The following is a 27,211-nucleotide window of genomic DNA, read 5'->3' on the forward strand; positions in this document are numbered from 1 at the left end:
AGAGGGAGACAGAGAAGTATACTGTTACAGAGTGTTAAGTGCTGTAATATTGTTTGAAGTTAGAATGTTAAGGTATCAATGCATACCGTGAACCTGAGGGCAATTATAGAAAGAAAGAAAAAATAAATAAACATATATGTGTGTATGTATGTATGTATAATAAGCCAAAGGTGAAGATAAAAGGGAATAATACTCTTTTTAAAAAATGGAACAAAGAATAGATGGGGCAAATAAAAAACAAACAGTAAGAAAGTGCACTTGAAACAAATCACTAATTTTATTAAATGTGAACACTCCAGTTTTATTTTATTAAATGTGTATGTACTCCAATTAAGAGAGATTGTCGATAAAAAAAGACCCCAACAATATGCTATCTACAAGACATGTGCTTTAAGCATAAAGAGACAAGACTTCGAGCAAAGGGATGAAAGGTAAGAAAGATGGCAGTCCTGCTGCCGAGGCGCTCGCTTCCACCAGCACACGGGATGCGACAGCAGAGGGAAGTGGCCCGGACCGAATCACCCTGCTAGCCGGCTGGGTGACGGCATCAAACACGTGCCTAACATAACCAAGATTTAGGATCTCTGAACATCTGTCCGATGTGACTCTGGATGTGTGTGGAAGAAAGAGACAGGTACATGTCACTGCGAAACTACCCACGAGAGACAGGAAAGGGTGAGCAGCGAAGAGAGAAGGAGGATACGGGGGCGGGCGGGGGGCTTTTATCCTGAAGTTGACGGGTCCCAGAAAAAGGCCAATAGAACAAAATGTACCTCAGAAAGTAGACAGCATTTCAAAAACAGGGAGCAAACTTGAACTTGCGAAAAAAAAAAAAAATTTGTATGCCAGGTACTAGATGTACTTTCCAACTTTAAACAACTCAAATACTGACCAAAATCCATGAAGGAAGAGTTTTCAGGCAGACAGGAGGGAGCCTTGAGAGATGGCGAAAAAGGAGGTGAGCCCCAAACTGCCACAGTCGGGGAGGGGAACGCAGGCAAAGCGACGGCGGAGGCTGGGATTCTGGGGAGGCCCAAGAGGTGAGCGACCACGGGACAGAGTGTGGGAGAGAAAGAGCTGCAGGAAGACTGTTCCGGATCTGCAGAGGGACGGTCCCCAGGCGTCTCCAACTGAGACCTGATCAGCACTTGCAGCAGGAAAACAGCCCCAAGGCGGAGGAGCAGGCAGAACCATCTCCAGAGTCACCCAGAGTTGCTTATGTATGTTATTCTTCTAAATCATAAAGAGAAATGAACATGTAAGCAGTATTATGAATTCCTGATTGTTGGTAAAATGACGAAATTGAACAGATAATTAACTAAATTTTTTGTCTTTTTAGGGCCGCACCTGCAGCATATGGAGGTTCCCAGGCTGGGGGTTGAATCTGAGCTGTTGCTGTCAGCAATGCCACAGCCACAGCAAATGCCAGATCCAAGCAGCATCTGTGACCTATACCACAGCTCACGGTAATGCCGGATTCTTAACCCACTGAACGAGGCCAGGAATCGAACCCGCAACCTCATGGTTCCTAGTTGGATTCATTTCCATTGCACCCCAACGGGAACTCCCCCAAATTTTTGAAAATAGTATGAAATAATATTATTCGGTGACTCTGAAGGTTTACTTGGCCAAGGTTAACCGAAAGGCCATATAATTGCAAACTCTAGTATAGTCTAGTATAACGAAATGTCATAGTAAAGAAATCAGAAGTCAGGGAAATTAGGGCGATATGTCACAGAGTCAAAAAGGATTATGAATTCTGAGAATCATGACCTAATAAATAGTAATCTTTGGTGTTTGGTAATTTTGATATTTCATTAATTCAAACTAACTTCTACTTTCATTAGTTCAAACTTTTCTGGCTTTAGAATATCTGTAAAATGGAGACATAGTTTTAAAAAGAGTTCAGGAGTTCCTGTTGTGGTGCAGCAGAAGCGAATCTGACTAGGAACCATGAGGCTACAGGTTCAATCCCTGGCCTCGGTCAGTGGGTTAAGGATCTGGCATTGCTGTGAGCTGTGGTGTAGATCGAAGATGTGGCTCAGATCTGGTGTTGCTGTGGCTGTGGTATAGGCTGGCAGCTGTAGCTCCAATTAGACCCCTAGCCTGGGAACCTCCATATGCTGCAGGGGTGGCCCTAGAAAGACAAAAAAAAAAAAAAAAAAAAAAAGTTGAAGGAAAACAAAATGAATTGTTGGCAGGAATGTAAAATGAGGCAGCCACTGTGCAAAACAGTTTGACGGTTCCTCAAAAAGTTAAACATAGAATCACCAAAATTTACCAGCAATTTCACAACTAGGCATATACCCAAAAGAACTGAAAGCAGGTTCTCAAACAGATATTTGTACATCAATGTTCACAGCAGCATTATTCACAACAGCCAAAAGGTGGAAGCAGGCCAAGTTTCCATCAACCGGTGACAAGATAAACAATGGAACACTAGATAGCCATAAACAGGAATGCAAGTCTGATAAATGCTAAGACACGGATGAATTCAGAAAACATACTACGTGAAAGACGCCAGATAGAAAAGGTCAGATATATAAGGTACCTAGCCCAAGACAAACTCATAGAGACAGAAAACAGAACAGATCTAACCATGGGCTGGGAGAGGCAACGCCAAGTTACTGTTTAATAACAGTATACTTTCTGTTTGGCATGATGAAAAGAATTCTAAAAATACAGTTGACGGTTAGAGGGACCCTGTGCATGTATTTAATGTCAAAGAATGGTGCATCTAAAAATGGTTAAAATGGTAAAGTCATGTTATGGATACTTGAACATAATTTTTAAAGTTCATATGAATAAACAGTACAATTGGGAAAAAAAACCACTGGTACACTAATTACACTTTCTTCCTTCTATGGAATTGGCCTTCTGTGGCTGACCGTGGGCTCACATTCCCAGCTACCAGCAGCTAGCAATGAGGGTTGAAAAGGCAAAGAAACAAAGATATGGTCTCAGAAGTAGTCTGCCAGAAGCCTCAAACAAAAGTAAAAACTCTACAAACAGACGCCAAGCATATAAAGCAGATGTGAGGAGCTTAGCACTGAAAAACCACTTTCAAATTTTTGCTTAAGGACACTTTGGGGGTTTACCTGTAAGCACAGGACCTTGGCTCTAACTTAAGAAAACCAAACAAAACAAAAATAAAGAAAGGAGAGGTGCCAGGAGGAAACCCTCAGCAAACTACAAAGACAACCCTGCCTCGCCAGCTACCCTGGGCTGCTGGCAGCCACCTCCTTCCTCAAGACTCCATGGCTTTCAACTGCTCTGCTCCCACCTTCCCATGAGCACTTGACCACTCCTGTCTAGCGCCTCTTTAAGAAGAAAAAACGCCTATCTCAATACCAACTATTCCTTTGACCAATGCCACCCTTAGCATCTCCAAGAAACTTAAATTTTAAGAAATTTAAATTCCAAGGAAGCCAGGCAGGCAGGCAGACAGGCTGTCCATGGAGTTATCTGGTGGCCTAGCAGTTAAGGATTTGGCATTGTCACTGCTGTGGTTCCAGTTCAATCCTTGGCCCGGGAACTTCTGTATGCCAAGGGTGCCGCCAAAAAATTAAAGTAAAATATAAAAAAAAGGAAAAGCTGTCCACATTCACTGTGTCTCCTTCACAGGCTGCTCACTCTTGGCCCCCACTCCCCCAGCAGTTGAGCTCTGCACTGTCACACCTCTGCCAAGGCCACCAGCGACCCTCCTGCAGGGCAAGCCAGTGGACCCACGGGCCCTGGCTCACTGCACCTCCCGAGAGCAGGCGGCACTGCCCTCCGTTTCTCCTGGAAACACGCAACACTCTCCCCCCTCGCTCTGCCACGCTTTCCATCTCTCCTTTCTCAGGCTTCTTTTTGGAGACAGGCAAGGCCACCCTACATCCGGTCATGTTTCCCAGGGTCACGTGCCTTCCTAACCGACACTGGATGACATTCACCCTGACAGCGTCCACCTGCCATCTTTGATGACTCCTAGATCTGCTCCTACTGCTTTCTTCGTCGGACCAAATCCTAGTCATCTTTCAGGGAGATCCCTCAATCCCCTTACATTTCCCGTGTGGGAAACATTCTTCGACCTCGGAAGCCGCCGCCGCCTGCCTCTGGGGCTACGCTGTCCCGCCCCATCACTGTCTTGGCACGGTGTTAGCTTTGCTTATGTACCTGAGGCGCATTCTCTGCTAAACGCTACGTTCCTTCTCTAGCTTGTTCAGCACAGAACCTGACACAGCAATCACTCACATGCACATTAAGTGAATTATTAATCATTTACCCATAGCACGGTATCTCCTATCGAATAGGTGTTCAAGCTAATGAACTCATTGCCATTTCTGAGTAAATTTAATCTTGCTATTTCAGTTTTGAAATTACAGAAAGTACAGTTTCTTTGAGATGAAAAAACCTCATTTAGTCTAGGTTTACTATCACAGATAAAGAACCAAAAACCATTTAACAGGCAACCATAAAACTCAAGTTTATAAAGTGAACTCTATTTTGCAAAATGCCAGCGCTTATTCCGAATTTTTTTTTTTTTTTTTTAAAGGGCTGCTCCTGCGGCATTTGGAAATTCCCAGGCTAGGGGTCAAATTGGAGCTGCAGCTGCCAGCATGCACCACAGCCACAGCCACGCCAGATCCGCATCTACAACCTACACCACAGCTCACAGCAATGTGGGATCCCCCACCCACTGAGAGGGGCCGGGGATCAAGCCTGCTTCCTCATGGGTACTGGATAGGCTCTTAACCTGCTGAGCCACAAAGACACTCCCCTGATCATTTCTTAATTATGTTTTTCCTAAATCTCCACCTTGACTTTGGGGAAGACCTTTCCCCTAGTATCCTAGCTTCTTCTGCTCAGAGCAACCAGAGGCAATGGTTAAAGTCTGCACTCTCCCCAGATGCTCTGCGGTTGCTAAACTGATAACCGGGAGCCCAAACCCAAGCTGGGTGGCAGGTGTGCATTCGTTTTGTCAACAAACACATAACAGGCAGTTCCTGGCACGAGGCTCTCCTCTAGGTGGGCGCAGTGGTGGAAAGCATAAAGGTGCCAAACTGCCCTCAGAAGCGTTTCTTTCAGGAAGAGGGGACATTCAACACACAAGGCAGTGGCGGGCAGGCGCTGTCAAAAGCTTGTCAGGTGATGTGATAGAGCTGGCGGAGGCTGCGCTACAGGAGGCGCTTGGCTTGGAAGGTCACTTGCAGGAGCTGTCATGAGACCTATGAACGAGGGCGCCAGCTTTTGCAGGACGGGCTGGGGAGAAGGAAGGCCGGGTGCGGCAGAGGAGCAGCCGATGCAGAGGCTCAGAGGAAGGGCTGTGCAAAGCTAAGTGCGAAAGTACCATCGGGGGTCAAATAATGCTAAGGCACATTTACCAGGACAGGTTTAAAAATTCACCCTTTGTTTTTTGCAGGGCTTCTCTGCTGTGTCTATGTACATGAACCTTCAGGAGAAATAAGGGATATTGTTTACATAACACGTGAATAAAATATGCTGGAAAAGACTTCCAGGAATCAGCACTACTAAAACCAGAACGGAAGCGGTGCAGTGTATTGCGCAGTCGTCCCGCCTCCTTCCCGGGCCCGCAGTAGAAAGGACCAGTCCAGTAAACAGCACAGTCTGAACACAGCCTCAGTCCCTCTCAGCAGCGCCTCTCTAGCAGCGCCTGCTTGCCATCTCAGGCTTGAAAGTGCAATAATCCAAATGGATCAAATTAAAAAACATTTTTTTTAAGTTAGAAAACTAGTGAAGAATATATGCTTCATTGTCCTTCTTTTATAAAGATGACACATTTTCCTGGTTTGAAAAAGATTACCTTGAAAGTCTAATTCCCGAAGTCTTTTCTTAATAATTGAGAATCTCCACCATAACCACGTATTGGTGGATGCTTATTTTCTAGGCCTCATCTTTTTCACACCTGAAAAATGACAGGATGACCTGCAAGTCCTTTGGGGTCTATCTCAAGAATTTAAGTTAAATATCTTACATTAATCTATTTAAAGGACACCACTAAAGTGAAATGTACAGGTCTTTAAAATTAATGTCTCTCCTTAAAGTCATCTGCATAAATACACATACGACTGGGTTACATGAGGAAAGTGGATGTCGGCTTTAAAGTGACACTTGGATGAAGGCCAGTTCTCTGAGCTATGATTTATTTTTATCAGTGGTTCCTCTTCAGGGAAATTTCTCTCCTAGACTCATACAGCTAATCGCAAACTCACCACAGCACGCCAGCTGGTTTTCACTGCATCACAAGTGTAAAGGTACACAGCAAAGGAAGACTGCCAAAGCGAATGAATCAGTGAAGTAAAATACAATTTGAAGAACTGACTGAATGTTCATTACACCAAAAACGGAAGAATCCTAGTCAAATAAAGAGATTTAAACTCAAGAGCAACTGAGAGACAGGAAACATTCAGAATGAGGAGCCGTTATATGCAAAGACAGAGAAGCCAGAAAAGCTCCTTGGTGTGTCCTCACCAGGCACCTTCTACGATGCACTAATGACCAGGTTTTTGCTCGCATCCTCTCTTCCCCTTCTAGCTAGTTCTTCCTGCAAACTAAAAAGCGCTACAAGAGAAAGCCATCCGATGAGAAAGGGTGAGTGGGACGAAGCATCTCTAGGCAGAAGGCACTTCACAGAGGTCCCTGGTTTCCCTTCTCCCTTTTTTTAAAAACTCGAGTAGAGCTGATTGACAGTGTTGTGTCAATTTCTGCCACGCAGCATAGTGACCCAGGCAAACACGTGTATATACTCTTTTTCTCATCCTATCTTCCATCATGTTCTGCCCCAAGAGGCTGGACCGGTCCTTAATTTTCAGAACAATTCTCAATAGTGGTATTACTCAGTTTTGCAGGAGAAACAGCAGCTCACACCAATTACATAGATCAAGTAACCCGTCTTGAGACAGATGCCCAACAAGTGGAAGAAGTGGAGTTTTAACCCCATTCTTGGCCCTTTACCTTCTGTGATATCAGTGCCCTGGAGCAGGTGGTATCCTGCCTCTACACTGATCTGGGCATAATCTTTCCCGTGAGCCAGTCAAGCCCCCTCACTGCTGACAAAGGCTCTGTGGATAAAACAGGCATTGCATCACATAGCAAAAAGTCCTAAATACTCCCGGTACCCTGGGATCAAGTTCAGATGCACTGTCCCTGGCGTTTACAAGCCTCCATAATCTAACTCCATCCTAAAAATCCAGCCCCATCTCCCACTGTGGCGCGGTTCCAACCGCACACACATCCCTGCTCTCCTCTGACCCGGCAGCACGTCACGGGAATCAGCACGGCAGAGGGCTCACAACTTCCACGCTCTCCTCCTCCCTCTTCCCTGGGTGGTTAAAACCCGCCATTGGCTCAGGTTTTCATCCTTCCCTCTTGTGAGTCAGGTAAGGTGACCCCACGTCCAGCTTGAGGGACTCAGCCGTGGTGCAATCAGCATTTGGGCGGGGGGGGGGGGGGGGGGGAATAATTCTTTACGCTGAGGCTGAGGCTCTCCTGCAAGTCACAGAAGTTTCACATCCCTGCAAGCGCAGGACAAGACAGGCTGTGGCGTAATTATAGATGAGGAGCCACAGCTGGAGTGAGTAATCTGCTTATGGTCACGGGGCCAGAAAGCAGCAAAGCGGGGCCTGCATGCAACCCAAGCCTGTCCCTCTCAGGACGCCCAGAAGGCTCCCAGCTCTGAGTCCAAAAATCAGCTACTGAACACCCGCTGCTGATCATTCCATGGGGATATGAAAGCACGTGAGGAAGAGCCCCTGCCCTCGGAGGCTGGGGAGGGGGAAGCGCACCGGTGACAAGAGAGGGCGGTGTGAGAAAGAGGCTGCCTGCCGGCAGGACAGAGCACAGGGGGCGGGGAAGGAGGGTCGCCAGGAGGGCACGAACCAGAGAAAGCCAGCGAGAGGGTCTTCTGAGCCTTCGTGACTGGCTGGTACCTTTCATTTTGCCATTGAATATGGTCTTTAGAGTTGTTTTTAAAACACTGAAACCACGAGCGTCTCAAGAACAGAAGCTATGCTTGTCTGTCTTTTACATGCTCTACGGTAAATAAACCTCGTCACTTCAGCTGCAGATGATACTAGGCACTGATCACAGGCTAGATTCAAACACCAACGGAGACCTGTCCCATCACCACCAGCAGAACACCTTTTTGCAAAGGGATTAAGTTTTCTCCTACTTCTAGAGCAGAAGGAAAGACAATGCAGAAGCTCTATTAAGTTCCCATGCTTGTGAGATCCTCTCAATTTAAAAAGCTGATACCATTTTCTTTTCTAAAATAGAAAATTATATATTATTTAGTAAACTACGTTTTGTTACTTTTTGGGTAACTGTCTAAAATCCACTTTGACTGAAAATGTTAAGAAAGCACTTCGGGTAATTGTTGAAATCCTGATACGGCACTGGGATGCTGATTTATTGAAAGCAGCTGATCAAGTTAAAACAGGAAGGAACAGGAGTTCCCATCGTGGTGCAGCAGAAATGAATCTGACTAGGAACCATGAGGTTGCGGGTTCAATCCCTGGCCTTGCTCAGTGGGTTAGGGATCCGGCGTTGCCGTGAACTGTGGTCTAGGTTGCAGACATGGCTTGGATCTGGCATTGCTGTGGCTGTGGTACAGGCCAGCAGCTGCAGCTCTGATTCAACCCCTAGCCTGGAACTTCCATATGCAGCAGGTGAGGCCCTAAAAAGCAAAAAGACAAAAACAAACAAACAAAAAAACCCCAAAAACCCAAACAAAAAACCAGCAAGGAACAAATCCTAAATCTATCACCCACCATCAATTCTCCTTAAAGCTTGATGAGTCCACGAGAACAATACTCTAACTAAGCAACCCCAGGTCACCAGCTACACACACATCTCAACCATCTGATTCATTAATGGGAATGTACCGTGCGGCCTGTATTCCACGGGGCCAACTTAGAGACTCACTGCCACGCTCTGTGCTCGCTATGAGACATGGGGCACCCTGAAGGCACTCTGGCATTTGGCAGGCTACTCCCCAGTGCAGACGGGAAGTTCTGATCCCACCAGCTGAAGCTGTACTTACTGCTGTAGCTGAGCAACTGAATTAGCCACATAAGCGCGTGCGTGGAAACAAGTGTGGGAAAAAGAGTAATTACTTCTAAGAAAACTAAGTTGAGTGGTTTGAGGAGCCTTGATAAAGTATAAGTTGCTAAAAAGCTTACTGTCAAAATAAGTGTTGCTGCGACAACAGTTAAGACAAATGGGAAATAAATTTTAAAAAATCTAAGATATTGGAGTTCCCGTGGTGGCGCAGTGGTTAACGAATCCGACTAGGAACCATGAGGTTGCGGGTTCGGTCCCCGCCCTTGCTCAGTGGGTTAAGGATCCGGCGTTGCCGTGAGCTGTGGTGTAGGTTGCAGACGCGGCTCGGATCCCGCGTTGCTGTGGCTCTGGCATAGGCCGGCAGCTACAGCTCCGATTCAACCCCTAGCCTGGGAACCTCCATATGCCGCGGGAGCGGCCCTAGAAGAGACAAAAAAAAAAAATCTAAGATATTGCATTCACAACACTTTGATATTGTTTGTAAATTCTTTAAGCTCTTTAAAAGAAATTAGAACTGGAAACCATAGGCAATGCATTATATTATACAAGAAGAGTCACTCAGAACTACAATCAGAGGTAGAGACAAAGACAGGACCGTGGCTTTCTATCAAAGGATTGGTAACTACCCGGATATTTATAAATTTTAAGTTATAAATAACTTATAACTTAAAATTTAAAAGTTAAAGTAAGTTAACTTACTTTAACTTTTAAGTTAAAGTAAGACGGCCACTATTTCCTTTTCAATCTTCATTCTCATCAACTTCTGGACCAAGGACAGGAACCACCTGAGGCTGAAGGTCAGGCATGCCTTTCTCAACTCTGATAAGTGCATTTATAACCCCGTTCTTCTCAGCTCTAGTTCTAAGCATCCTCCCACGGCCTGCACCAACCAAACTGCACAGAAAGGCTTCTGAAGGCCCTTGTCTGTTGAGGATTTTGCTACGTGTGGAGTTGAGAAGAGGAAAGCAACACACACACGTATCCTAAAACCTCTGGGTACTGTTAGCTGTAGTCACACTACTGAGAGCAAAATTCATTTTAAGTTAACACAGGCAGGTTCACACAAATGCCAATTACTAATAGTTTTAAACATCATCACCTAAGCATCTGGCTAAACTAGATGGCACTGTCCTTACATCGGTGCACATCAAGCCACATAAATACAGCAAGCTATTAATTTACGAAGTTTACACTGCATATCAGACTGCATATTTCAAGATATTAAGGCTTTATTCTTAATTTTTAAGTATGATAACAGAAATTGTTCTGTGTTGTTTAAAAAGCTTTTTATGAGGTGTATACTGAGATAATTACAAAATGTCTGGAATTTGCTTCAAAATAATGAAGGAAAATGAAAGAGGAAGGTTAGAGGAAACTGGCTGAGGTTGGTGATTGGTATCTAATGGGTTCACTGTACCATTTGTCTTCTGCCTGTTTGCGATTTTTATAAATAAAGTTAACATAAAAAAATACTGATTTACTCAAATTGTTTAGATAACATCTTAAAAACTGTTTAGATAATATCTTTAAAACTTTGACATGGAGTTTTTAAGCAGACATAATATTAAATTTCATTAATATATTTCATACCAAAATAAACAAACCAAAAGACCACTTGATGGAACCGGGAAAAGAAGAGAGATTCACTGAATCTCCAAATCCTGAGCCCAGATGACGCTGTGTCTTCCGAGCCCATGAGAACATGCTGACCCAGCTCGCAGGGTCCACTTACTTTCTGTCCTAAGAAAGTGCTTTGGCGAGCAGTGATTCCAATTAGAAAAGGAAAATAGTCGGCTATAACTGGTTATGAATATTTCTGTATCTACTTAAAATTCACCAGTCTGGAGCTATTTTACTGTCTGGGTAAACACCAGTCAACAGGATGGTGACAGCCAAACTATCCTACAGCCCAAAGGGGCAAATGATCTGACAGGTGTACATATTCCCTTTCAGTTTACCCAGGAGACATGATCCAGACGTTTCCATCAGATAGAATATAAAATTCAGTACATTCGAAATGCTTGCAGCTTCACTTAAAAATTATTTTCAAATGACTGGATTGGGATAGCCCACGTACGGATATAAAAGGATAATCTGCTGATCCTTTTGTGCCCTGATTGGCTTAAGGAGAACACAGGCTTTCCCTAGTATGGCTTTAATTAGATAAAATCAATTAAGGCTCAAGAAGGGATAAAATAAGACCTGAGTCTAATATGCAAGTGAACAGGGCATTAACTCCCTGCAGTTAGCTTTGGCCAATAAAGGCAAGCTCCACTCCTAAGGAAAAGAAAAGAGTCAGGTATCCTAGGTCTGCTGAAACCCCTCCAGTGGTTTCACAGCTCACTGAGAAGAAATGCCAAAGCCCTCACATCATGCATCGCCTCCCACTCTCGCTCTGACCTGGGGTGGGGGGCTGCACAGACCTCCAGGCACCATCCTGCCTGAGGGCAACGCTCCTGAAGCCTTAGAGGTGCAACTGCGAACCTTCCATGAGCCCAGAGGCTGCCCTGGCCACCCTATCCAACGTGGGGGCACCCACCAGCAGTGCCCACTGTGTCCACTGTCCCAGGAGAGGCTATGGCGTGGCCAGAGAACTCGGGGGGCTGGCAGCATGAGAAATACTGCGAGGGAGAGACAGAGTAAGGCCTCCGCTTCCCGCCCCGCCTGCACTCCCCAAGCCTGGACAAGAGGACCTGGGCTGGGGGAAGAGACAGCAGGGAAGCGCAGAGCCCCGTCCTGAGGCAACAGTGAGACCAGGCAGCGAGAGAGTCTCATCCGGTGCCAGGGCCCCGGGAAGCAGCTCACTGCTGCATCGGGGCAGAAAGGGGCTGGGTTCTGCAGGGCTTTGGGTCCCCCAGCAGCTGGACAACAGCAACATGGCCTTCCCGTTCCCTCAGGTGCAGCCGGGGGTGGGGGTGGGAGTAGGGGGAGGAACACGTACCCTGAGGGGTGCGGCCTACAGCAGAGGAGTCTGTAACCATTCCCCACCTTGAAGTCAGACGCACCGTGGCCAAGAGGAGGAGGCCTCGAGCTCACAGGTTGACGCTGATTTCCCCAGTAGGCTGCCAATGTCATTTGCTGTCATTACAGAAAGAGTTGGTTTTTTTCCCCCTCCCCAGCCTGTGCAGTGGAACTTACACTTAAAGAGTTCACATTATGGGAGTTCCTGTCGTGGCGCAGTGGTTAACGAATCCGACTAGGAACCATGAGGTTGTGGGTTCGGTCCCTGGCCTTGCTCAGTGGGTTAACGATCCGGCGTTGCCGTGAGCTGTGGTGTAGGTTGCAGACGCGGCTCGGATCCCACGTTGCTGTGGCTCTGGCGAAGGCCGGTGGCTACAGCTCCGATTCAACCCCTAGCCTAGGAACCTCCATATGCCGCGGGAGCGGTCCAAGAAATAGCAACAACAACAACAAAAAAAAGACAAAAAAAAAAGAGTTCACATTATGACCTGTATTTTACAGATGAGGAAACTGAAGCATTAAGTAACTTTCCAAAGTAATACGGCAGAATTTGATTGGGATTTGAACCCAGACTCCCAATCACTATGCTATTCCACCACTACTGCATTAAATACATACATTCCATAATCATGGAGAACTGATTTCATTCATTCATTGGATCTCTAGCAGAAGAGATGACAAAATTTCTCTTCTAAATATGCAGTTCAAGGAAAATCAAACAGAAATAAGGGAAATGGGCTTTTATGTAGCAGCTAACTTGATTCGTAGGGGAATGCCAACGTCAAAATCCATTTATTACATACATATGTCACCCACAAACACAAGTAAATACATAAAAGTCAAATTCACTGAGAAATATTTAATGCCAAAGAGGTACTACAAAGTCATTAGCATTTTCAAATGTATCCAGATTTTATTACTAACATAAATCTACATACATTTTTAAAACAGTGTTGCAAATGTGAAGAAGGTACAGTCGGGAACAATGTCTGCTCTTTCAGATTTAAGGATCCCCTGAAAACTCACCAGCTGGGAATCTTTAATCCAGAATAAACTCTGGGTGTTGTAAACCAGGCACATGAAACACTCCAAATATTTTAACAACTGCTAACGTGTAACTCGAAAGGACCAGATCCGTTTTAACTATCCCAAGACACCCTGTCCAAGGCGCCAGGGGGTTGAGAAGGAGCTGAGCCACAGAAACAGTTTATCTGCTGGGCACGCCTTGCTTACTGGTTTCCAACTGGCTTAGCGTTTCATCCCAGATAACATTTTAGATCACAACCAGGCCTCCTGGAAACGTATGCCTTCTCTGAACGGTACTTTCTGTCCCGCAGGGGCAGTCAGTCGCTCTAATAAAGAACTGCTACAAAGACCGCCAAGGTCTCAATGCATCCTCACCTAATTCCTTCATCTCAAGCAGAGAAATCATCTACACTGTGACTGGGGAACGTCAGGGGAATTAACCAGTTTTTCTCTTTCCGTAAAATTTCCAAACTGTGCCCTCTACTGACATAAACTCTTTTTTACTCTTAAGTTTCCAGTGACAGTGACTGCAGGAAAATGGACAAAGAGGCTCACTTCTGACGCCAGATTCTGTGCCACTGCTGGACACTGTGTGTACATCTACCATAGCAACCAGAATGCTTAACTCAAGAGGTTAAGCAGTGTTCCTCCCATCAGACGATAAATTCTTTGAAAGTAGGAAAACGTGCACTCCCTGTTCACTTAGAGTATTTAGAAGTCCTGGAGAGAGACTGTTGCATGAAAAAAACCAAACGAACATTCTTTTGATTTCTGGTGGCACACTTAACATCTCCCGTTAATATCCCTTGATATTTATGTCTAATAATATTCGAATGTTAACCACAGATGGTGAAAAGTAAAGGCGTTCCTTCCATAACCAATAGCTATGCTGTTTATGGCACAGGAAAAAGACTGTGAGCGGTTTAAATGCCAACAGGATTTCATAATATTTTCCTGCACTATTCTTGCACAGACACTTGCTAATTCTTATTGGTAGTGCACAGGCAAGTTACAGGAACACAGCCTCTTAATCACAGGCTGTTGTCTAAAGCACACCCTCGCCTCCATACATTTGAGTCCTAAATCAACTTAATTTTCCAAAGCTAGGTTTTTCGTCTTTAGGGACTATACTTACTCTTTTCTCTGGCTTTAAAACGTTTGTTATTTTGCTTCTTGAGGTGTCTAAGTGGGCAAACTGTAAAGCTGAATTTGGTGAAGTTTAAATTAATCAAAATTAAGTCCAGGTGCACACCACCGGAAGTAAGTTTTTTTTAAAAAATGGATTTACACAGATACAGATTATCTACAAATAATAAAAAAGGATTCTTTTAAATAGTAATCCTTGCTTGTGAATTAAAAACTGTTCTCATTATACAACCACTTTGGGAATATATAATACAAAGCAAATAAATCTGGACTGGTTACTGTGAACTATAACGATACTCAAAATTGCATGTCACGTTGTTCTCTGGTTAACCAAAAAGCAACAGCAAAGTCATAACCAGCCACAGTCACCTCACCACCACACTAATCAGAGACCCTAACAGAGTAAAATCATTTTGCACATAACGCAAATAACCAATCAACACAACACCGAAAAATTACCGAAAACCACAAATACCTTCCGAATTAGAAACTCAGAAATCATAGAACAATTTGTCACTTAACAAGCTCTCCAGGTGAGACTGTGGCACAGCCGGGGCACCACAGCTCCACCATTAATGCCTAAACTCAGGAAACATGATCGCCACTCATGAAATGTTTATGCACTTTAGTCAGAGTCCAATTTCGCCCTTGGATGGATGGATGCTTGTCACCATTGCCATAATCTTTACAGCAGAGATTCCTGACGAGTCACAGAAGAGGGGGAGCTGGGGAAAACAGTCAGCACTTGGGTTTTAGGGAACAGTCACCTATCGCTTTTATAACACAAACCACAAGAGAGCATGGGGTGTTTTTACTTATCAAAAAGGGGAATGGGTTTTTAAATGTTATAGTAGGAAAGACTAGAATGAGAAGTAGCTTCAAATGTCAGAATTTTAAAAAACCACCTCCATGTTTTTGGGTACCACCTTGGCTCTGAAGGATTGGGACGACCCATCTAATAGAACTGCAGATCTCGGCAGTCTAAAGCCTACTGATTTTCTAGGATTTTCTGGTTATAAGAAATGGAATATATTTATTGGTAATGGCAATCATGAGACAAAGTAAGCCTGACACAACAACCAAAGGCTGTAAAATCTTAAATTCAACTCTTGACTCTGAAATCTGAAGTTTCATCACGGAAGTGATGAAACTACTGCTGACTGCAAAGGATTCCTCTGAGCTCCGGAGGAAAAGGGTGTGGAGAGGTAGGTAAATAGAAATGTATTTTAAAAGAGCAGTTTTTAAGAACTTCATGTTCAGTGCTGGTTGTTCGGTAAGTTTTTAGTTATTTTTAAGAGTTTTTTAAAAAAACATACTTTTCCTCCTTTAGAAAGGAAAATATGGTGCTTAAGGAAGTAAAATAAATTTTAAGTTCTATTTATAATACTGAATGCATTAGCATTTTTCTACTGAGGTGCTAACTTACTATGTATAAGCATTAATTAAAAATTTTTTTTCATCTTAGCATACATAACTCAAAACAAATTAACAGAAGGTGGATACATTTGGGAGCCCGCTTTAGAGGCCTAGTTAATCGACAGTAAGTTTTTAAGTTAAAAAACATTAACTTGTTTTTTCCCTTATTACAAAAGCAATGAATACTCATTACTTAAAAGCTGGAGAATACAAAATAGGCTAAAAGATGAAAACAAGTTCCTAAGTGTGAGATAGACAATTATTATTAACACACATATTTACACGTTTTAGCCCTCTTCTGTGCATTTGCATTCGAAATACACTTAAACTGGAATTTAACTCATACATTATAAATAGTCCATTAACTTTTGAAGGTCTACTCTCTCAGAGGAGGATCCAAACCTTAGTCTTACCTCCAGTGTGAGAGAGGCACCTAAGAGCCAATGAAATGTCTGCTGACCTGACAATCCAGGATCCCCTAAGACAGAGTCTAGACTTGCAGTCTGTCGGGATTGCACCAAGTATTTTTTTTAAATGACGGATGTGATAAACTAAGAGTTAAAACTTCACTCAATAAGTTAAAGAAAAAAATGGATATTTCAGGACTCCGTTCCTTGGAAAGCCTTGCTGGCTTGAGAAGCTGTGGCAGGAGCACCCCGGTGCCCTGCAGAAAGCCTGCCCTCTCCTAGGCCAGCACAGGCTTTTCAGATTGACACCCCAGTATGGAGCGGAGGGCTGGGCCCTGGGCTCTGCCAAAGCTCAGACAGAGCCGTCGGTGGACGAGGATGGGCAACAGTTCCCAGAACAAACTGGTGCATTTTTTGCTTCATTAACTGATGTCCAAAGTTATATGTCTCTCTGACTTAATGAACAAACACAAATAGGTGACTTTTGAATCCTGCCTCTGCAGGTAATACGACTTACTATATGACTCCATTTTCAGATACTAAAAATAGCTTAGAAAAATTGAGTCACACTGAGGAGCATCCTCAAGCACTGTACCTACGATGCCAAAACAAACCGGTACAGTAGGACATGGACAGCACACTGTAAACCAGCTATGACGGAAAAAATAAAAATCATTAAAAAAAAAAAAAAGATGGGCTAAATCTACCACATGCTTTTGATAGTCAAAGGGGTGAAAAGAGATGAAAAATACCAACTGGAAACTGGAAATGCCCACAGTGTGTTATTTTAGATGGCTGAGGGTTTCGTGTCAACTAAAATGCTTAACCATTTTGCTTTTCTGCTTTTTCCCCTCCAAAGAGCAGATTAACTCCTTGTGTGCAGACAGCCCCTTCCTTCACTTTATCAGCTGTTATGAAAATGCCCTGACATGGACTCTGTTCTGGCACACGAGGGGCAAGCGGATACCCTGAGCCACCACTGGACTGAAACACTGAAGTGCTGAATAAAATATTACGAGCAAAAGACAGCCACACACACAAACACCTTTTAAAACACATCGCCAAGTCAGCACAAAAGGAAAGGCTCTAGAGAGGTCGGCAGAAGTGGGAGCAGAAAGCCCAGGAAGAAAAGGTGCTGAGAGGGGATTGCACCCTGGGCGGCTGGCGGCCCCTCTGAGTCTTTGCTTCACAGGCTGTGCTGGGGAGGTGGGAGGTGAGAACAGAGTCCCGGCCCTAAGCTCAAAGCTGAGACCCCAAAAGGACCTCAACAGAAGGGAAAAGACCCTACTGTGCAAAAGGGAACAGCAGGGAAACTTGTCTTGTCACTGACCCAGGGGAAGGAAGAAGGGTGGTTTCCCCCGAGATCGGAGGTCCATTTTCAGGCCCCAGAGTGACTGGAAAATCCTTCAGCCAGGAATTCAGGTTGCAGTGACCCCAAGCATGTGGTGTCCCCGGGAGATGGGCATAAGAAAGACAAATTCTCTCTGGAAGAATGTAAGTTCAACTTAGTTATCAAAACCCTTAGATAAAATACCAAGGAAAATGAGCAACGCACAGAAAATAAAACCACAAAACACACAGGAAAACAAGGCACCATGAGTGAGAATGAGCAGAAGCAGCGGAATTAGACCTCGGATATTAGCATTAATGGACACAAACTCTAAATGTTTAATATGCTTCTGAGAAGCATAAAAATATGAGCAATGAGAGATTATAAAGAATGATCAAGCTGAAGTAGAGCCAAATTAATTGAAAATTAAACGGATGGATAAAAGTGCAAATTAGGCCCAACTAAAGAAAGAATAATGAACTGAAGGTAGGAACCAAAGAAATTTTCTAGGATGCAGAATAAAAAAACCCCACGACAGGTGGAGAATTAGGAAGTCAGACATCTGTTGCACCTTTTCATGCTAATTAAGGTTCCAGAACGAGAGAATGGGGAAGAGGCCACCTTCACGAATCACTGGAGTTTTCTACAGCTGCACTCCCAACTATGCTAGCCAGTAGTCACGTGTGAACATTTACGCCAAAATTTAAAACCCAGTTCCCACATCACACTAACTACACTCTGAGTTCTTGTTAGCCACGTGTGGCAGGTGGCTACTATGGGGCTGCACAAATGTAGAACGTTTCTACCACCACAGAACGTTCCAGTGAACTGCACTGTTCCAGAACTACCGCAACCCCTACTGCCACATTCAAGCTGCCCAGTAAACCCCAGGCTACATAAGTAAAATCCACACGTGATGACACTAAGGTGAAACCGCAAAATACTAAAGACAAAGACAAGGTCTTAAAATAGGCACAGGGAAGCGTCAAACTTATTAGCTGTGCTGTTCCCACCTGTATCCTTTTTTTTTTTTTTTTTTAAAGGGCCGCACCTGTGCCATATGGAAGTTCCCAGGCTAGAGGTCCAATCGGAGCTGCAGCTGAAGCCTATGTCACAGCACGGCAATGGCAGATCCCGAGCCACATCTGTCACCTACACCACAGCTTGCGGCAATGCTAGATCCTTAACCACTGAAGATCTGTGGCAACTATAGAGCAAGTCTGCTGGTGCCACTTTTCCAACAGCATCTGCTCACCTTGTGTCTCTGTCATATGTTGGTAATCCTCCCAAGATTACAAACTTTTAAATTATTACTACGTGTTATGGTGATCTGTGATCAGACTCTCTGATGTAAATAACTCAACATTTTTAGCAATAAAGTATTAATCGGGATGTATACATTGTTTTACAGATACAACAAATGCTATTACATACGAAATAGACTACCATATAGTGTAAACATCACTTTTAAATGCACTTCGAAACCAAAAAAATCGTGTGACTTGCTTTATTGCCATCTTCACTTACTGCAGTGGTCTGGAACTAAACCCACGCCATCTCTGAGGTCTGCCTGTAAAGCATAAACCTCTAGGAGTTCCAGTCATGGCTCAGCAGTAACAAACCTGACTAGTCTCCATGAGGTTGGGTTCGATCCCAGCCTCACTCAGTGGGTTAGAGCCAGCGTTGCTGTGAGCTGTGGTGTAGGTTGCAGACGTGGCTTGGATCCTGAGTGGTGTGGTGTAGGCCGGCAGCTGCAGCTCTGATTTGACCCCTAGCCTGGGAACTTCCATATGCCACAGGTGTGACCCTAAAAAAAAAAAGACAAAACAAACCTTCCAAAAAGTTGAGGTGATGGGATGAGGGTGGATGGATGGATGGGGGATCCTCAGTCAATCTATAATACAGAAGCCAGAAATACAAACATATCAATCACATAAATAAAACAAAACGCTACAGCCACAAAGATTGCCAGACGAAATGAAAGGTAAAATTCAGTTTCAGGCATTGAAAATATTTACCAAAAATGGAATTCCTGTGGTGGCTCAGTGGAGACAAACCCGACTAACATCCATGAGGATTAGGGTTCCATCCCTGACCTCACTCAGTAGGTTAAGGATCTAGCATTGCCACAAGCTGTGGTGTAGGTCACAGGTGTGGCATGGGATCTGCCATTGCTGTGGCTGTGCTATAGGCCTCAGCTGCAGTTCCGATTCAACCTCTAGCCTGGCAACTTCCATATGCTGCAGGTGCAGCCCTAAAAAGTAAAAAAAAAAAAGAGAGAGAGAGAGAGAGAATTAAGGATACAGATGGGAACAGTGTAACTAATAAGTTTCTATGGACATACACTGAAAATACACATACAGACAATGGTCAGAGAATATATATATTCTTTTTAGACACAGGTGGAACACTCATAAAAACTGACTATATGCTAGGCAGAAAGTCAGCCTCAACAAATTTTCAGATATGGTTACTAGTATCAATCAGACTCTCTGATCAGGGTGAAATTAAGTTTGAAATCATTAACAGGAGCTCCCGTCATGGCACAGCAGAGACGAATCTGACTAGGAACCATGAGGTTGTTGGTTCGATCCCTGGCCTCAATCAATGGGTTAAGGATCTGGCGGTGCCATGAGCTGTGGTGTAGGTTGCATGCTTGGCTGGGATCTGTTGCTGCTGTGGCTGTGTCATGGGCCATCAGCTGTAGCTCCGATTGGACTCCTAGCCTAGAAACCTCCTTATACCACAGGTGTGGCCCTAAAAAAGCAAAAAAAAAAAAAAAAGAAAAAAGAAATCATTAACAAAAAGATAAATAGTAAACCCTCTGCTTTCAGAAATTAAACACATTTCTAACAATTCGTGGGTTAAAGACAACTCTTTAAAGTCTCAGATGTATGATGTTTGTTCCAACTACCTAAAAACATAAGAACAAATATCTCATGTAATCATTAGTAAAACTGAATCATCATATTTAAATAACATTGTTCAGGAGTTCCCGTCGTGGCTCAGTGGTTAACGAATCCGACTAGGAACGATGAGGTTGCAAGTTCAATCTCTGGCCTTGCTCAGTGGGTTAAGGATCCAGCGTTGCTGTGGCTGTGGCGCAGGTTTGCAGCTACAGCTCCAATTCGACCCCTAGCCTGGGAACCTCCACGGGCCCTGGGTGTGACCCCAGAAAAAGACACAAAGATCAAAATAATGATAATAATAATAATAATAACAACAATAAATAAATAAATAACACTGTTCATACCTAAGCTGTAGATGTGTATTTTCCAATGTGCAGGCATACCTTACAAATTTCTACTAGAAGGCACAATTAAAAGAAAAAAGCTTCCAGGTGGAGATAAATGCTTTTAACAGCCACGTATCTCACTGGAGAATCTTTTTGCTCTTTCAAACTGGAGAGGGAGGCATCAAGGCAAGAATATCCAACATTCATTCATGGAACAACAGTTTGTCAGACTCACAGAAGACAGAAAGATGAGCAAACACATAGTCCCCGTCTCCTGGGGCTGAAGGCATCCTCAATGAGACAGCCGCTGGTCAGAGACACACGCATAAAACGGCGGCAGTTTGGACATTCGATGTGACCCTGGAACGGGGGGTCCCGGAGATCAGAAAGCTTTTTGTAGAAAGTAATGCGCTGAGCTGAGCCACCATGTGTGAAAGAGAGTACCTAGATGAAAAGCCCGGAGAACAGCATTCCAGAAGAGAGGAAAAGCATGTGCAAAGTTACAAAGTTTCTGGTGGGCAAAGTAAAACTATAATGAAATTTTCAGATGGCTGCTGTAAAAGCAGAACAGTAGAAAACTTGGCAAAATTGTGACGCTTTCTCAGTTATTCCTCCTTTGATAAGAAATTGGTTGGCCCTTCTACTGTCGTAGAATTTTTCTGAGACTCTACAAACACTGTCTAGATAGTCTCTGTATGAAGACACTTTTAACATTCCTCACTCGCTTAACTCAACCAGACAAGCACTATAACACTAACATGTAACTTTAGATATCGGAGCTGGAAAGAAAAGTTTAAAAAAAAGTATCCGAGCCTCCTGGAATCTGGTTCTAACGATTACTCCTAAAAGTGACTATGTAAGCACAAAAGGATTCAAACTAGTTATCAAAGGTTAACTGTGACATGGAAATTACAGCTAAATTATAGGGCTATGGATTAACTTCCGTTAACTATTTCCTTCATGTCCCTTTTGCCCAGGTTACCAAAAAAATGTCTTCCCAAGACTTAATAAAGCTTAACTTATTTCTAAATTCACCGTAAGACTGTGTCAAAATATAACCTGGCGTTTATAGAAGTCAGGACTCTACACGCTCATATTAGCCTTTTGCTGTTATTTATAAAATGAAACAAGACTGGGAGTGAAAATGAATTCAGTACGCAGTGATTAGAAACAATGAACACACAACTTCTTTAAAATGTGCAGCTACTGATTAATTTTCTCTGGCAGTGAAGAACTGCTCAATTCAAGTATTTCTTCCAAAAGATCATTTCTTTCTATTGTGAATATACCAGTGTAGTTTTTTAAAAAGAATGATAGTTCAAAGATAACTGCGTCTTCAAGAGATCATGTAAGAACAATGCCTGAGAAAAGGGGATCTGAAGAAAACAGAAGCCATTCTCTAGTAAATTCAAACCCAACACTTTGAGTAAAGGGAAACCCAATACTACCTAAAATGGCCAGAAACTGTATTTATTTCTCATCACTTAATGCTGTGGCAGGAGCCTGAGTGCCATATGAATCTTCAATTTTTAAACAGATGTTATTACTTACTAAAAGTACGTTCTCTCTGACAAGTACCCACCCAATTAAAGAAAGGGAGGATAAAACCCCCATCTACTCAGACGTTGGTAAGGGCAGGGATCCAGGAACGACAAGGTCAAACTTACTCCCTGGGAACAATGTAAAAATGAGACTTTGGTTGGATCCAAGGGTCACCAGAAAGTAGGAAAAAACCAGAGAACTGAGGAAGAGCCCTATATAATAAGTGCTTCTCTGCTCTTCCATTTATTAAAGAACAAAACTGGAAATGGTTTGTCACAACGTAAACATGGCAAGGAGGACCATGTGGAACAGTGATTACAATGGGGAAAGAACCCAAAGCTCAGAATTACTGGAATTTGCCTTCAGAGGCGTGCAGATAATAAAGTAGGAAGTGGTTACACATGCTTCAAGGCTCATGCCGAGTGAGGATATATGCAACTCAAGTTGAGTACAAGTCACTCTAATTTTACGGAAAAACTAAGTTCAGGTGTAAAGTATCAAATAAAACTTTCATTCCATATACCAACACCAGCTGCTGAGTCCCGCTTGTCTATATAACTAGCCCCAGTAGATCAGGGTGCAAAATAGCACAACACCGACCACCACTGAAAAGATAGCGACAACAACAAACAGCTTTTAAAGTTGCGAGTTGAGTGTCTATAGGACCTGTAATTGGTCATTTCTGGGCTGTTTGGGAACAAACCTCAAAATCAAGTTCCCTTAGAAATCCTTGGCTTACCTCTTGTTTTTAAAAAGACCAAAGACAAAATGATACATGTTAAAAGGGCAGCAAAGTTCTATGGCATCTAATAACACCAAAGCAAAGCAATGCCAATAATCCATAAACCAGAAGGTAATTATTTCAGTAACAGCAACAGGTTCACTGGAGAAGAGTCTCCATTAAAAATAATAATAATAGTAATAAACACTGCACCTAGACAGAGACAGAGCACAACATTTAACAGACTATCAATCTGATCCTTCAAAGGGATGTGACATTTATTATTAGTTTTCTAAGTTCTCTCTCTACCCAAAACAAAAACCCAACAACAAACTTCTAAGATTTCCACCAACCCAGGAGTAGCTTCCAGGTTTCAAACATAAATATGGAAGGGGGTGCTGATGTTTTAAAAGGGAACATTACAAAAACTATTTGCAAAAAGCAATCAGATAAAAAAGTCAACTCAAACCACATCACTGGCTCCAGACGGAGGGGACTCCCTACCTCTAGTCCTCATTCCGTGACCGTGGCATTTTTTTTTTTTTTTTAATTACGAGCCTGCATCAAAATCTAAAGAAAACGCCCCAGCCCAGGGAGCGGGGGAGGGTGGCTCCTGCAGACTCAGGTGACAAAAGGTGACCGCTAATCCCACTGACAATACCGTGAAATAAGCAGACCAGTCCTCCTGGCCAATTACCAAGCGCGAGTCAAAGTTCCACCACGTAATTCGGGCCTGGACCTTTATTCAAGCAAATACGTAACTGAAAGCAGAGTCATTTCCCTCTTTGTATTTTATTCATGCTAGAAATAACATTCAAACTGAAAAGGTAGCAAGACAAAAGGAAAACAAAAACCAAGAAAACCGAAGGCAGTGGGAGCGCGGGGCGTTCAAGTGGCGTTTTCCGTCCTCGGGAGCCCCCGTTCACCGGCCCGAACTCAAAATCCCCAGCGCGCTCGGGCCGGGGTCTCCGGGGGAATCGGCCCCCCGCCAGCGGCCCGCGACGCTGGGACTCCCGCTCCGGCGGGCGGCGGGGTCGACGCTCTCCCGCGGCGGCCGGACGCGCGGGGCGGCGAGGAGTGGACGCCGCTCTGGACGGAGTCGGGCCCCCGGGGGTCGGACGGCGCTGGGGAGCCGGCGCGGGGGCTGCGGGAACTTTGCTTCCCTCCCGCCCGCCGCGGCCCCCGCTCAGGAGCAAACTTTGCAGACAGCGCGGCTCGCGTCCGGGGTCCCGCCCGGGGACCCTCCCGCGCGTCCAGCCGACCCGGAGCGCCCCAGCCCCGGCCGCCCGTCCGTCCCGCGCCACTCAAGCCCCTCAGGGACTGTTGGCTGGGCCCCGGCGCGCCCCCTCGGCCTCCCCGGCGGCCGCCGCCCCCCGCGCCCCCCGCGCCGACCCTTCCCGCGCCGCGGCGGGGCCGAGCGGCCGGCCGGGCCTGTGCCGCGCGCCCCTCACCTTGGTGGCCATGGCGGGCGGCTCCCCCGACCCGGGACGGCCGGCTCCTCTCCCGCGTCGCGGCTGGCGGCCCGAGGCGGCCCGGCGAGAGCGAAGGCGACGGCGGCTACGGCTGGGCCCCGGCGCGGCGGCGGCGGCGGCTCCGCCTCGGCCCCGAGTCTCGGCGCAGGGCGACTCCTGCCGCCGCCCGTTCCTCCAGTTCCTGAAACTCCCCGGCTGCGCGGCCCCCGCCCCCGCCGGCCGAGCCTCCCATTTACCGCGGCGTGCGCGGCGCGGCCGGCGGAAGCGCGCCCGGTGCCCTCGGCCGGCCCGGCCTCCTCGCCCGCTTTCCGCCCCCGCCCGGAGCCTCCGCCCCGGGCCCCGCCGCCGCCGCCGCCGCCGCCGGGAGCCCTTTGTTCCAGTGCTCGGGGCCGCGTCCCGAGTGGCGGCCGGGGCCCGGGGTCACCGCCCGTGGGGACGGAAGAGGGGAGTGGGGACACGCTCGGGGGCAGCGCCTGCCGGGGGAGCCGAGTCCCAACCGCCCTTCCCCCCCCCCCCCCGGTGGCCACCGCGGCTGAACTTTCGGGGCGAGATGCACCGGGTGCGGCCGGTCCTCTGCGTCCCCCGGCGGGGCACGAGTCCCCCGCGGGCTCTTTGTCCCCCGTCGGGACTGCGGCGGGCCCGCCGTGCTCTGGGCTGAGTGCAGTGAGTGTGCAGTAAACAGCCAGCACGGCGCCGAGCAATGGCTTCCCGGCCCGACCGGCCCTTCAAGGAGGATCTGCCTCCAGCCTGGAGTTTACCGCGGGCTGTAATCTCGGCTGGAGCTTCTGGGCCCCGACGCTTGAGAATTTCGTTCCGAGGCGTCCCCTTAACCTCCTTCTGGCCTCTTGATAAATGTAGAAGCTTCTCAGGGCCTCAGAGGTTTGGGGGAGACCCCACAGGTTTCCTGAAATGGAAAAAATGGGAGTCTAAGAATTTCCATTTTCCTGTCAAAAGCTTTTTCTTCAGGGTTGGATGCAGGGCTGCATTAACGAATGAATGACTTAAGCAGCAGGATTTTCCCTCTAGTGTAAAAGAGATGACTGGAAAACATACCTTGATGGAGATGGTAGCATTGTCCTTCTTGATTTTTATCAGGAATATATATATCCTGGTCCTTCAGAGAACCAGGTATGCCTAAGAAATCCTCATCTGCAGGGTTGAAGCTCAACTTAGGCTGGGAAAGTGATATTTAGAGTCAGAGTCAAATTGTGTCCTCTCAAAAATATTCTGTTTGACTTCCAGAGATTTCACTGGTTACATTCAACGGAAGGGTTTAAAACGGATATGGTACTACAGCTTTCTGTGAATTTTTGTGTTTGCTGAGCTCATGGCTATAGCCATAGTGATAATATTCATAAATAGTTGACTTTCTAGGTGAAAGTAAAGTTACAAACTAGCATTCACTGACAGCCTGCTTGCTATGCGGTAGACTTTTATATGCCTTAATCTCACTTAATCCTTATAAGAAAACTTGCAGAAAGTGGTTATTGGCCGCTATTTGCAGACACGAAGAAATCAAGTCTCACTTAAATAACTTGGTTGATTTGGTAATGCCTACCAAAATTAGAAATGACCATAGCCTTGGACCTAGCAGCTCTACTTCTAGGAATTTATCCTATCAGACTTGTTCCAGTGAGCAAAAATGTTCAGTAAAGCATTGTTCTGTAATAACCCCCAAAGAAGATAATAACCTCTATATTTGTTAATATGTCTGCTGCAATAAATAGAGTATATCCATACAAATGAAATACTAGGAATAGAAAGCCCATAAGAAATGCTAGTATTTTAAAAGCTGTTAATAAAGGTAAAAAGATCTTTATGTATAGTACAATTCATTTGTGTAAAAAATATGAATCTATGTTTTATATGCCTAGGAAATTACTGAAAAGATTTGCCAGAGGCTATTGTCAGGATTTTTAAATATGTATGTGTATTACTTTATTTCATTTTTTAAATTTATTATGTTTTAAAATGTTTTGGCTGCACCTGTGGTGTATAGAAGTTCCTGGGCCAAGGATTCAGTCCGAGCCACAGCGTCTACTTATGCCACAGCTGTTGCAACACTGGATCCTTAAACCCACTGTGCTGGGCTGGGATCAAACCCAAGCATCCGAAGTAACCCAAGCTGCTGCAGTCAGGTTCGTAACCCACTGTGCCATGGCAGGAACTCCTGTATTACTTTATTTTGAAAACAAGTTGACATTTTAACAAACAAGCAACTAAATAAATATCCTAAGAGCACACACTAGCAGTGCAGAAGCCAGGGTGTGAACTTGGGTATTACTGTAAGTAATGAGTTTTACCTATTCTTTTAAATTTGAAAGCTGGGTATAGCTCCTTGCAACAGTCCAGCAATGCATGTTTCGAGAGGAAGGTACAAGGTCGGGGTTACTCCTATGACACGCCTTTCTGCGGGCTTCTTTGGCAAGTTCTAGGCAACCAATCATCCTAGGTACCCAGCACCAAGAAAGCAAGAAGACCAGAGTCCAAGCTTTTCCCACTCGAATAGCTTCTGTAACCCTGGTTTCATTTTTAGAAGTAACCTACTTGACTCCGAACTCGGGATGACCAATGCAAATTAAAGTCAATATTTCAATAAAAGTGAAATCACTGCCTATGCTATTGAGGTGGTACAAACACCATGGGCACTGTTTTTTGGAGCCGGGAAGAGTAGTCACTGACATGCTCCTTAAGTGAACCTCTCTGGCTGCTCTTCCCAGGGCTGTGCTCCGACCACGCTGGCTTCTCACTTCCTCCTGACTCCTGAGCATCACGCTCCATCCAGAGGATCGGGACTGGCTTTGGGGCATGTGAACTGTGTAGTCTCGCAGGGCCCTGTCCTTGCTTTAATGCTCTGCTCTCACCATCTTTAAATTCTGAATCAGGAGTTCC

The 27,211-nt window shown here is 45.2% G+C and overlaps 1 protein-coding gene across 2 annotated transcripts in view; it reads right to left on the reverse strand.

Moving 5' to 3' along the window:
- The window catches only part of SNX9 (sorting nexin 9), a 107,183-nt gene extending 82,707 nt beyond the window's left edge, over positions 1-24,476 (reverse strand). Inside the window, exon 1 of one of the 2 annotated variants that reach the window (XM_047769848.1) lies at positions 24,299-24,476. In XM_047769848.1, coding sequence (XP_047625804.1) covers positions 24,299-24,310 — 12 coding nt within the window. In that variant the 5' untranslated portion in view covers positions 24,311-24,476. The remainder of the gene's footprint in view (positions 1-24,298) is intronic. The other variant, XM_047769847.1, reaches the window with a different exon arrangement.
- Between the last annotated feature and the right edge of the window lie 2,735 nt (positions 24,477-27,211).

The sequence above is a fragment of the Phacochoerus africanus genome, chromosome 2 (assembly GCF_016906955.1).
Source record: "Phacochoerus africanus isolate WHEZ1 chromosome 2, ROS_Pafr_v1, whole genome shotgun sequence".
In the NCBI taxonomy this organism is placed as follows: domain Eukaryota; kingdom Metazoa; phylum Chordata; class Mammalia; order Artiodactyla; family Suidae; genus Phacochoerus; species Phacochoerus africanus.